The sequence below is a fragment of the Nicotiana sylvestris genome, chromosome 2 (assembly GCF_000393655.2).
Source record: "Nicotiana sylvestris chromosome 2, ASM39365v2, whole genome shotgun sequence".
Classification (NCBI taxonomy): Eukaryota; Viridiplantae; Streptophyta; class Magnoliopsida; order Solanales; family Solanaceae; genus Nicotiana; species Nicotiana sylvestris.
Genome location: NC_091058.1, coordinates 19,040,846 through 19,053,176, shown reverse-complemented (window position 1 = coordinate 19,053,176; position 12,331 = coordinate 19,040,846). Strand labels below are relative to the sequence as shown.

The 12,331-nt window shown below is 37.0% G+C and overlaps 1 protein-coding gene and 1 pseudogene across 7 annotated transcripts; one reads left to right on the top strand and one right to left on the bottom strand.

Moving 5' to 3' along the window:
* Positions 1–1,321: 1,321 nt before the first annotated feature.
* Positions 1,322–11,258, bottom strand: LOC104241944 (ribonucleases P/MRP protein subunit POP1-like). Of its 7 annotated transcripts, none has more exons than XM_070167744.1 (18): positions 11,164–11,258; positions 10,277–10,706; positions 9,934–10,030; positions 9,546–9,653; positions 9,239–9,463; positions 8,902–9,020; positions 8,352–8,822; positions 7,812–7,920; positions 7,128–7,729; positions 5,654–5,821; positions 3,555–3,636; positions 3,034–3,111; positions 2,864–2,965; positions 2,574–2,746; positions 2,264–2,441; positions 2,074–2,139; positions 1,795–1,962; positions 1,322–1,410 (listed from the first exon to the last, which is right to left on the bottom strand). In XM_070167744.1, exons 1-17 carry the CDS (start codon positions 11,183–11,185, stop codon positions 1,849–1,851), a joined length of 3,144 nt encoding a protein of 1,047 aa, XP_070023845.1. In that variant the 5' UTR covers positions 11,186–11,258; the 3' UTR covers positions 1,322–1,410; positions 1,795–1,848. The 7 variants fall into 7 exon arrangements, with proteins under 7 accessions (XP_070023845.1, XP_070023846.1, XP_070023847.1 ...); XM_070167745.1 differs by lacking the exon at positions 1,322–1,410 and adding an exon at positions 1,509–1,698; XM_070167746.1 differs by lacking the exon at positions 1,322–1,410 and having other exon boundaries at positions 1,855–2,139.
* On the top strand, positions 3,915–4,981 carry LOC104241943 (chlorophyllase-2-like; annotated as a pseudogene).
* Positions 11,259–12,331: the final 1,073 nt, after the last annotated feature.

The following is a 12,331-nucleotide window of genomic DNA, read 5'->3' as shown; positions in this document are numbered from 1 at the left end:
TCTGAATCTGGATTAGTCAAGCCCCAAAGCGATTATCGAACACCAAATGGGAAACCAAAACAAAAGGCAAAAAATTATATGAGTATCTAGAAAAAATAAATAAATGTTTCTTATATAAATGTATAGTTCATCTAGAAGGCAACAGTAGTGCATCTGCTATCGGCTGCTACATCCGCCATTGTCCTGCTATAAATGAAAATGAACCGTGGGTGAGCGGAGGGGTACAAAGCCACTTGAAAACATTTGGAAAAGTAACTAACAATCCTTGCAAAATGAAACAATGTTCACTGAAGCTGTGACTTATGATGTTTCTGTGAAGAAACCTTAATATATAAATACAAGAACAGCGTATTCAAATACAATGGTACAACAACGAACATAAGTTACACAAACTAATAGATTAAGCAATTCCGCAGACCCCTCTTTCTCTCTTCTACTATACAACAGAGCCTATTCCACTTCCACAGCCCGGGAGCTTATTGTCCTCTAACAATAATGTACAACAAATGAATTATGGTACAGAAACCATCGCTGCTTGCAACTCCACAGTTGTTAATCCATCAACACTTATGAAACAACATAACTTATAGGGATTCCAGGCATTGTATCAGCTTTTCTTGAGCTACCTTAACCTTTTTCTGTACATCTATGACAATGTTCAGAATTTTTCCTTGGACGTAAATTCTCTTCCTAATAGATTTCCCATCCAAAAACTTGGATAGTTTTGTATCAAGTGAAGCTAATCTAAAGGCCTCCTCTTCTGTGCATGTTTCTTCAACCAGTATGGTACCTCTCGTCTTTCCATTTATTTGGACTGGAAGGACTACAGTGCTCTCTTTTAAATATGCAGCATCAACCTGTCATTATAACGGTAATCAGCAAGCGCTTCACTTAATCCAATGATTTAAGATGTTCATGAGCTTCTTCTATTTCTTTTTGATAAAGTAAGAAGTTCATGAGCTTTTAGTAATCCCATAAATTTAATTAGTTTCTCGAGGCCACTATAGACAACAGTAAGTATTCATAACTTTCAAAAATACATGTATTTTAGCCTGCTTGTGTGGAATATTTGCTGAAAATGGACTCCTGCAGTTTTACAAGAAAACTGGACGACTAAGTATTTACAGAAGCTCTCTAGTAGGATGTTTGTAACTTAGTTCCCTTTTCTTTAGCAACAGAATAAGACTAGAAAAGACGAGTGATCCGTCGTCTGTCCGAACGGCAGGATGGGGGAAAGAGGAATACAGAGTAAAAATCTAGGATCAAGGAAAAGCTCACCTTAGGGAAGGGCTCACATGCCAAGGAATTTGAGTGTCCAAGACGAGACCAGAGCTCCTCTGCCATGTGAGGTGCATATGGTGAGAGCAGCAAAACAAATGCTTCAATAATTGATCTCGGAAGTTTGTCCCACTAAAAACATGAGATCCAAAGGATTAGTCCAAATGCTATCAGAAACAGGTAACTTGCAAGGAGTTTAATATAGCATCACTCTCTGTTTCCCTTCTTAATTTTCCTTATTTTTCCGTGGAGGAAATTCAAGCGTCTAATTTGATCTCATTTCAAGGAATATGCTAAATAGCTTCTTGCGGAAATACGGGTAAGATGGCATAAAATAGACCCAATGTGGTCCAGCCCTTCCCCGGACCCGTGCATAGTGGGAGCCCAATGCACCGAGCTAGCCTTTTTTGTCAGTGAAGTCTACAAGCATTCAATTGGAAATTTCAATTTAACAGGGAATGAGAAGAGCTAGAGAAGTCCTCTTGGGAGTAGTTCATCAATTTTGTATTTCTTTACCTAGAAGAGGAGACTGAAATCTCTTCCCTTATGCAATTAACTCTTGCAAGCACATCAGAGTTTTGGATTAAGCTGCTCTTTCAACCTGCCAAGCTTGACAATTTTGAAAATTTGACAAGATAGAAGTGATATGACTTTTCCCTTTTCCTTGAGAAATGCTCCAACAGACTGACAAAAGTTTAGACAAAAAATAATTTATATCCCTATTCTTTTCCTTTTTTTTCCTATTCTTTGAGCAGTGAGGGAGAAATGAGGATAGTGTAAAAGGAGAAGATTCACGTTAATAAATTCCATCATTGCAGAAATTCCAGTGTTGAACCGAGTTCCTTCAATTTCTCCAGTTACCTGTTACGTTAAAACAACTCGCAAATCAATGATTGCTGTGTAATAACAGGAAAGCATTAACGCTCCAACAATATTCAATCCTAAAGAATACATGCCAGCCATAACCAATGACAAGTAGTACTACCTTATCAATGCATCTGTGTAAAGAACGAAGTTGTTCAATTGAAGGTTTCGCATCAACTATGGAAGTTCCATCCGGATATGAACCAGTGGGCAAGGGTGAACCAACAACCAATCTCCAAGATCTTGCTAGGAAACGGTGCACGCCTTCAATACTACTTGTATTCCATGTTTTCGAGTCTCTATCGGACATAATAAAGATGTGCATTATGCAGTAGAAGATATGCCGTGCGGATACAACTTTGAAATGGTTGTGTACATATATTAATTACAATAAACAAAAAATTTGAAAAGCAAAAGATAAGGAGACACACCTTAATGGACCCATAAACATTTCATATAAGCGTAGAGAATCTGCACCATACTCCAAAACAACATCATCAGGATTGATGACATTTCCCCTACTTTTACTCATCTTGTGAGCTCGGGCAATCAAGCGAATATTGGGGTTATCTTTCAATACAAAGAAATCACCAGATTTCATGACCTATTCACCATCAAAAATACAGTTTCAAACTGATGAATTACATTCTGAAAGCTAAAACTAACATAAAAAGATGCTAAAAGATTTAAGTAATTGCACATAATCAGTATATAAATAAACCTTTTCCTCAGGTATTTTCTCTTGGTTGTACTCAGGCTGCTCATAGGCAGAGTCTGCTGATATCAAGTTTCCTTTGTCATCTTTGGATGATGTATATTGAACCTGCCAACTTGATCATTAAAGATAGGCAATGAAATCATGGACTTTCAAGACCAAGCAAATCAACTTACTTCACCAAGGATGATGCCCTGATTTATGACACTCTTAAATGGTTCCTTTGTTGACACAACACCTATGTCATAGAGAACCTGCAACAATGAACCTAGTCATGATTTTTAATAGAAATGTTAGAGAAGAAATATAACATGCTCTTGTGAATTGAATTGCTCTTCTGAAGGAGAAAAAAAAGTGGCCATTCCTCTTGCTTGTTAAGCCTTTTTTGGTTTTTGAGAAGGTAACTTACCTTTTTTTGGTTTCTCTGTCCTACCTCGTCTATTTTTCCACATGTATACTCAGACTAGAAGAAGATTCTTTTCATTTTGGCTTGTCTAACAATTAATTGAAGTCCAATTTAGGTTAGCGAAGGGATTCATCACCCATAAACAAGTGACAAAGGGAAGAAGAAGAAATGTATGGCTCACTTGAATTAACTGGAATAGTGACAACATCTGCAGTAGCTAAAGAGGGGCAACCAAAGCTTGAAACTGGGAGAATTCCTTTTATTTGTAATAAGTGTATTCGGAGCTCTAACCTTGTGCCAGAACCTGGCATAAAGTAAATGAAGAACAGCATGCTCAGCACCACCAACATACACATCAACAGGGCTCCAGTACCTAAAAGAAAAAAGAAGCCAATGGATGGCTAAAACTTTGAAACACCAAATTCTAACTTTCCATAATATTATTGATAACAAAATCAAAGCCAGGAAAAAATGGAACTACTGACTGTATGTAAAGAGTGCAAACTCAAGGCACATGAGGTAGAAATTCGGAGCTCTTAGATATGATTTACAGCCTCAAAGTAAACACTGAACATAGAATTCCAAACAAAAGAAAGCAGCAGTTACCTGCGAGTGGAAACGACTAATATTCCTCAAAGTTGTGATTTTTGGATGTGTGACCATTACCTTCCATCCGATGTTGAGCCAAACTTGAAAAAAACTAGGACTAGCAGGCCATAGTCGTGGAGGAAAAGTTGCATTCGCGCTAGCTCTTGGAAAAATTGCTAATATTTCTACTAACCTGAAATTTTCAGCATTGATCGGTGTTGATCTTGTTGACGGCATGGACAAAGGAAAACAAACTCCACCATCAGTTCTCACCTATACTCCTTATTCCTTCAATCTTGATATGGCAGTGATGGTAATTGGCTCGGGTTTGGGAGAAGTTAAAAAGAACCCTCTATTCCCTGCTTGTGCTCCCAATGGGGTAAACCATCGCAATTTCTACCGTGAATGTTGCAAGCCAGCTTGTTACTTTGTGGCAAAGGATTATGGACACAATGATATGTTAGATGATGAAACGAAAGGAATTAGAGGCAAGGCTACTTATTGTTTGTGCAAGAAAGGGAAATCTAGAGAACCAATGAGGAGATTTGTTGGAGGGGTTCTGGTTGCATTTTTGGAAGCTTATTTGGAAGGGAAATCAAGTGAGTTGATGGCTATTAGAGATGGGAATGTTACACTACCTGTAGAGCTACAAGATATTGATTTTCTTGTGTAAGTTATATGATTTAGAAAATAGAAGATAATGAAACAAGTTAGCATCCAAGCAGAGTTATTCTGCATTAATGTGGTGTCAGCTGGCTCGTTAAGAACTTGATATTTCAGATTGGACAGAATCTTCCAGTAGTGAACTATGGTTACGAATACATTAAATATTTTGATTGGACGATAACATTGCTACTGGTTGAAAATTTTGTGAAAGAAAGAAAGCAAAAGAGAGGGAAAAAAACAAAATGACAACAAATATCCAACAGATGAAACTGAACGTAAAAGGGGCCACGAACAAAAAAAAATTGCTTCTTAGTGAACCTCTCTCCTTTGAAGTACCAGACTACCAGATATAGTGATTGTGATTGGATTTATGAGTTTAAACAGGAGATAATTGCTATTCTCGGTTGTTCTTTGATTAGCACTGTTCCATCTCAAATGAAGAAGCAAATAACATTTCAACAATAAATCCTGCTCTGTTCCCGTTTATTAATAACACAAAAGATAAAAAAAATAAGCTGACGAAATCAATGCTTGGGTTGCACAGGAAGAAAATAGCAAAAGAATGTAATAAAATTTCCCCAAGAATTTCTACTAGACTAATTCCTCTCTTCAATTTGTTGACATTGAACATTTGGATAAATATTGTGCAATCTTAAGGTAAATACATATCAGAGTTCACACATGAGACTGCAACTTCTCTCCCCTTTTTTTCTTTTTGGGTGGGGGTGGGGGGTGGGGGGAGAGAGTTTTCTGCATAAATCCTGTTACTAATCTTAATTAACCCTCGTCTAATCACATGCACTCCAAATCATCTTCCCATTGTTCTAGGACGATAGAAGCAAGAGCAAGTCTATATGCGGTGGACCTTAAATTTCTAACCAGGACATAGATCTCCTTCCTTCTTTTCCTAACATCTACAGCCTTCCACTGTTCCTCTCTCAGGCGAGCAAGACAGACAGCCTCGCAAAGAGCCACTGCGACAGGCTTCTTGCTGCAGGATAAATTCATCAGTGCCAAAATGAAAGAACAGATCATAACTTTCGAAAAACTAACTTTTCCTCCAATTTAAAATTTTCTTTATCTGAGATTATACTACAGTTACAATGCAATACAGCATTACCATTTAAGTTACTAACCTTCCTCGAACAAATCCTGTTGTAATAAAGCCAATCGGTAATCTACAAGATTCTTTAGCAGCAGGTTCTTCAGGTACTTGAAATTCCCATTTACCAGTTGCTTGCTGGGAGAAGCACGATCTCGCAAAGGACTCAGGTACTTGAAGTTCTCCTTTGGAGATCTCTGATCTGCAGAATTGATAACTTAAAATAGGTGCATCTGAGAATAAGAAACTTAAGCTCCCTTTACATTTCTTTTTATTTTTGGGGATCAAGTAATACTTCTTTTACTTTTATTTAACAGAAGATTCAGCAAGCATCAATAAGATTGTTCAGTTAGATCATATACCAGAAACGTCACAAAAGAACCTGCAATTACATCTTATCCATATAATTACTAACACATAATGGCTACAGATGAAAACATTGATAGAAATCTTGAACAGATTTTTCAAAGACTTTTCAAGATTGCTATTTTTTCCAGACTTTAGTTGAAGGGAGAAGAGCAGACCAAAATAACAGGAAGAGATCATACAATCTACTTAACCATATATTATCTAGTAGTACGTACACAGACACATACACACTAGGGAGTAATTTATTCATGTATTAGAAGTAGCATAATTAATACCATGTTTGGTAGCCTTTAGTTACTTAGTATAAAATTAGCACAACAAATACAATGTTTGGTTGGCATTTTACAATTCCACATAAATAAAACATGTATAAGTTATGAGTCAATTTACGTATTATTTTATGCGGGGTAGAAGATGGATAACTAATACATGTATTCGTAATACATGGATAAAATACTGAAATGATTAAATTACCCTCTATCATTCCACACATGCTTTCCTTTTCGATAGATTCATCTGTACCCAACTCTTTGGAGATTTGGTACAATATTAATATTTATTAAAAGAAGTTGCATAAACCAGTTCTATTTCTAGTACAAAGACTTAAAAGGACATGAAGAAATACAAGTTCAATTCCTAGCTATGCCCAGCTTATTGCAGTGCTATATAAACTCTGCTTGCTAACACTAATTTGTTATATTTTTAGCTGGTTATATAATGTACTATATTAATTTCCCAACCAAAAAAAAAAAAACCATTGATCCAAAGAAATAATCCCTGCATAACTAATCACTGCATAACTAATTCCTGCATTACTTATCTGCATAATTAATTCCTGCATAACTATGGCACAATTGTTGAAATGATTTTAAATACTCTCTCTCAAAAGTAGGCTCTAGTATAGTGGACAGTGTTAGGGTGAAGTTCACGGAGTCATCACATATGAGGTCAAGAGTAATCTGCCAAAATGTTTGTTCTCAAAACATTGCCATTTAGCAGTGGGCTTAGTCCTGCATTTTCTTTGTGTATCATATGAAATTCTCAAACTGCTGGATACAAGCTCTATCAGCAACAAATAAGTACAAGTAAATGGACAGGGAAAGCAAATAACTGAATACAACATGGATAACAAATGTCACCTGGTTGTCCACAACATTACATCATCGATGTGAGGTGCACAAACAACTGCTCCTTCTTCGAAAGAACCTTCTCTGTAGGCATGCAAAAGAACTCTGACCAAACACAATTTTTGGTCCTGATTTATTTGGTAAATGACCCCATCTGCATCCTCATTGAGAATCTTTTCGTCCTTCATAAATTTGCCGATGCACTTCTTACTGTGAAGCACTTTCGGAAATAAAAGTAGATGGCTAGCTTTAATCTCATCCAAAAACTGAGCCAGCACATTACATGTCCTAGCCACAAATCCCTCGAATGGAGCACTACAACTACTCTCTGTTTCTGATTTGCAACTTCTCAGGTATGGATTATTCATTGCTATGTTTCTGATCATATCATTTGGTAAAAGTTGTTCATGTTGTACCCGGCTATGAGCTGCCCCATTGAGTCCTTCTAGAGCAAGGCGGAGACTGTCCCATGGAGATGGAACTGGAACTTTCCAAGTCCTTGTATGAGGAGAACGGAGCTCCGACTTTTTATCATAAGCAGCTTCCTCCAAGGCCATAAAACAAGCATATGCACTGCAATCAGGGAATTCCCTTGGAAAGCATGGCAACCCAAGCTGCAAATAGGAAAAACATAAATTGGGATTTAAAGCGATGTCAGACTCAAATTCATAGCGAAAGCAGAACATCCATACTGACTTCACAAGATATCCAGTGCTGCTCTCTCAAGCCAATCGGTTGAGCACCATTGGTCACAATAGCCATCCAAAAGACCTTGATCCAAGACAGTGGAAGAATAATAGACCATCTGAAGAGAGATTTAAAAGAACAGTTATGAGGTATTCACCATATAAGAACACAATTGCTTGATTGTTACAAATCAAGGGAATCCATATCAAAACATGAAGTGCAATTGCCTCATTTTCTTATATAAACGGATTTACGAGACTCAATGGTGAGTGAACTATGAATGTCCATTCTCCCAAGAGGTTAGACCAGCAAAGGAGATATGACAAGATTGTTGCAGTACGACCAACAAATAGCTTTTTAAGAAAGAAAAGCAAACTTTACTGAAGTGAAGTTAAAAGAAAGTTTGGACACATAAGAGGTGTTTGTGGCACGAGAGTTCGAGTTTCAGCACACACAATGTGTTTTAGTCATGAAAGTATATTGAGCAACTATGTCTAAATATAAATCAGACTTATTTTTCATTTCCAAATGTTATGCTGGGAAATTCACCTTATAATGGAAGTTTTCTGGCTATCACTTCTGAGAAGCAGTATAGGGCAGAATCTAGAAAATCGCCTCGCACTAGAAGGTTGTTGTCTGCATGTGCTCATATCACCAATGCGAAACAACTCCATACGCTGACGGTGTTTCTCCATGCAAAGGATGTTTTCTTCTATTGGAGGATCTATGTCCTTTTTAGTATCCCACAGATCAATACACTCAGATAAGCCATGACTCCCTTCAGGTTCTAAGAACGAACACGGGAGTAACTTCATATCTCTTTTTGGAGTTCCATTTCCTCCGCGCTCGTCTTTCTTATAAGATAGTGTATCTTGAACCTTTGCTTCCGAAGCATTAGTAATATCTTTATCCAAAAACCGAGGATCATGGACAGAGAGAGAGAAGATTGCTGAAGATGGGATTTGATCATCATTCTCAATGTAGGATGCATACTTTACTAGGGAAGAATTTACTGAAGAACTGCATCGCAACAACGATATTCAGTTAACATGCTCATAATTCAGTTAAAATAGAAAGGTTGTGTCTTCAATAGTATCACCAGGTCGAAGGATGTAACATCTTTTGAAGAAGCTGAGATGCCCTTGATCCCATCACTTCCAGCTTCCCAAGGTGGTTCTCAAGGGAAATGCAACTAACTCTAGTGCCAGCTACATCTACCTGAAAATCAAGAAGCAATATTTCTGATCTACACAACAGCAACATGAAAAGGCAAGTAAACTACATGTTCTGTGAACAGTATGTGCATTTATAATCAAGAAAAGAATATGTGTAAAGCCATCATCATGTCACTGTAACATCTAAAACCGGAGAAATTAATAAGGAGACTAGTACATATGAGCTATTAGAAATGGACACCATATGATTCTTTACTCAACCTGCCTTTCACACGCATTTTGCAAAGCATTATATCCTTCTTTAAAGGCAGCAGCATGTATCCAAACCCACAGCCGCCTTAAAGAAGAACAGCCATCAATTTTCTGTTGTTCACCACATATATTGGAATGATCAACCTTTGTATCGGCATTCCTACACTGTTGTGGTTGCCACATATAGGTTACAGGAGCAATTGTCTGAGAAAAAACAGCTCCTGCATGATGGAGCTGCCAAAGAAACAGAAATATCAAGTAAGCAAATTTTGGAGGCAATACCACTCTAAATGAAATACTAAGATGGACCACCCACCTCAGCACTACCGTTGATAGCACCAGAGAGTATGTCAGAACGAGCATCTTCACAATGTGAACATGGAGAAGGCACAAGCACAGTTTCTAGGATTGACAGCAACAAATCCTGGAAGAATATGTGAATGGCCACATTATAAGCACAATCTCTAGCAAGAGAAGACCGCTATTTCCTTGCTACTGTTTCTTTTTTCTGGGCTCATAATTGCAAGGTTTGGGTAGATAATTGATAGAAATAAACACAAATATCTATTTTCTTTTTTGATAAGTAACACAAATGTTCATTTAATCAGATGCCACGGGTCTCAAAGTAAGCCAGTCACCAAACGGAAATAAGTTAGAACAAATATCAAGTAAAGCTTGGCAAGAAAGAGTAGGTAAATGCCTGCCTCTGGACCCTTCAACTGCACAGCACTGCAATAACTTGCATCATGGACTAGTACTCCTCCCTTTAGTTTCTTCAAAAGAGCTCTTGAGCCCCTCCCGCTGCATCATATATTCATAATTAATGAAATATTAAGATTCAACGACCTTCTCCCCCACAATAGAAAGCATACAATAGGAAATTTTTTAACCATGTAAACTGAACAAATGTGCTCCTCTCTCTCTCTCTCTGTTGTGGAGAGTGAATCGTTATTTAACCACAAGATAACAAATGGTTCTTTTCAATGCACTACGATTAAGTTAAAACTTTGTCGCTGCGCTTTGGACATATTGCTAAGAGCTTATTACCTGCCCTGCACACCAAGGGGAAGGTAGAATCCCCAAAGTTTTGTCATTGTGAAACGCTTAGCATGCCATAAGTGAGTTCTGAGTCTCTTTGTCCCATCTCCTGAAGTTGAGAAGCCATCAAGAGAATTCTTTGTAAGTTCAAGTTTCCTACGAACATGGCGTGGAAGTTTCTTCTTATCGTTCTCCAAATGGTCTGGGGTAGTTACATTATCCTCTCCTGCTTTCTGCTTCTTTCTATCTCTACTCTTTGCCAGTCTATTGTCATGTCCAGTTGTTCGTCTTCTCTTGCTTCTTTGAGATTTAAAATCATTACTTAATCGTTCTTTTACAATTGAGTGAAGAGACTCAAGTTCAGAAGCTCGAGACTCAGCAAATTTGTGCACATTAATGGTGCGAGGCGGACCTGATGCAGTTCGAGGTTTTCCTCTATCTGAATTCATCAAGTGAGGACAAAATTAACTGCCAGCAATGTAGGTAGATTGAATTCACAAATGGCACGTTTTCAATAGTAAAATTATGGGAAAAGACAACAACAAGAAAAAAAAAATCAAACGATAGAAAAAATAAGGAAAGAAAGAAAAAGAGGGGACGAGAGTGGGAAGCGTTTTACAGGCCTCGATTACAACATCTTAAATTATAATTTTCAATACCGCAACGTGAGCAGCTGCAATCACAAACATGAAATAAAGTTTTTCTTTTGATAAACAATTAAATGCTGGGGGCACCAAAGCAACGCGAAGATTTAAAAAAGAAGAAGATAAAGGTGATTAAATAGAATCAAAAATCGAGAAAAACTGGAATCTAAATTAGAGTCGTGATAGAAATTTGAAGAGATGAGAAACTCGAGCTTTGGGTTAGAGAAAAAGATGAAGAAGAAGTAAGCTAACCGTGGTTGAAATCTTTATTCATTCCGCCCCAAATTGAGCCTCTGTTTTCAGCTGCCCTCTTGATTATCTCTTCTCACCTGGCTCCTTAAACCCTGCAAAAGATGCAAGGACATAAATAGTCTCTGTTACTACTTTCTCTCGAGTTTTTGACCAATACTGTATAGGTCTATTTTGGTACTTTAAATATAATTTTGAGCATATTTAGTCCCTTAAGTATGCTAAAGTGGAGCACATTTAGTCTCACTGACGCAATATGTTCAAAAACTAAAGGTGTTACCTAACTCTGATTCATGGAGCAAATCTTCTACTCTGAAGCAAAACGTTTCCTCTCCTTTTATTGGATAATGCAAATTATCACTTTAATTCCTCATTTTTCAGATAATGTCTTCTGAAATTTTGACCTTGAAATATCCCCTTCTATGCCAGTTTTTAACGAGAAAATGACATTGTATGGCTGCTGTAAAACTAATAGCCGAAAAATGAATAAAATTTATATACTTTTTGTATATATATATTTAAAAATTTCGATTGATTTTTCCAAAAAGAAAAGTTAAAATTTAAAAAAAAATAGAGCTGTCACGATCACTTCTAGGCATATTATTGAAGCAAACGAATAACCGAGGTATTATTACTTTTAGCCCGTGTCAGAAACTAGTTACATCTAGTAGCGGAAAAAGTATATAAAATTTGTATATATAATTTTTATATATTTTTTCGGTTATTATTTTTATAGCGGCTATACAGTGTCATTTTCTCATTAAAAACTGGCACAAAAGGGGAATATTTTCAAGGTCAAAATTTTAAAAGACATTATCTAAAAATGAGGAATTAAAGTGATAATTTGTGTTATCCAATAAAAGGAGAGGAAACGTTTTCCTTCAGAGCAGAAGATTTGCTTCATAAATCGGAGTTGGGTAACTCCGTTAGTTTTTGAACATATTGTGTCAGTGAGATAAAGGTGCTCCACTTTAGCAAACTTAAGAGACTAAATATGCTCAATGTAATATTTGAGGGACCAAAATAGACCTACCCTCAAAGATAAGGGATAATATTGGCCAATCTCACTTTCTCTCTTTTAAATTTGAGGTACTTTGGTCTTTTAACATAAAAGGGCAAAATTCCTGAGACAGTTTGAGCAGCTTAGGGTCGTAGGGCATTTTGGTAAAAC

Coding starts and splice junctions, on each gene's coding strand:
- LOC104241944 (XM_070167744.1), bottom strand. CDS start 11,185: ATGAATAAAGATTTCAACCACG. Junction 10,707..11,163: donor GAATAAAGATTTCAACCACG/GTTAGCTTACTT, acceptor TGATGAATTCAG/ATAGAGGAAAACCTCGAACT. Junction 2,140..2,263: donor TACACAGATGCATTGATAAG/GTAGTACTACTT, acceptor TTAACGTAACAG/GTAACTGGAGAAATTGAAGG.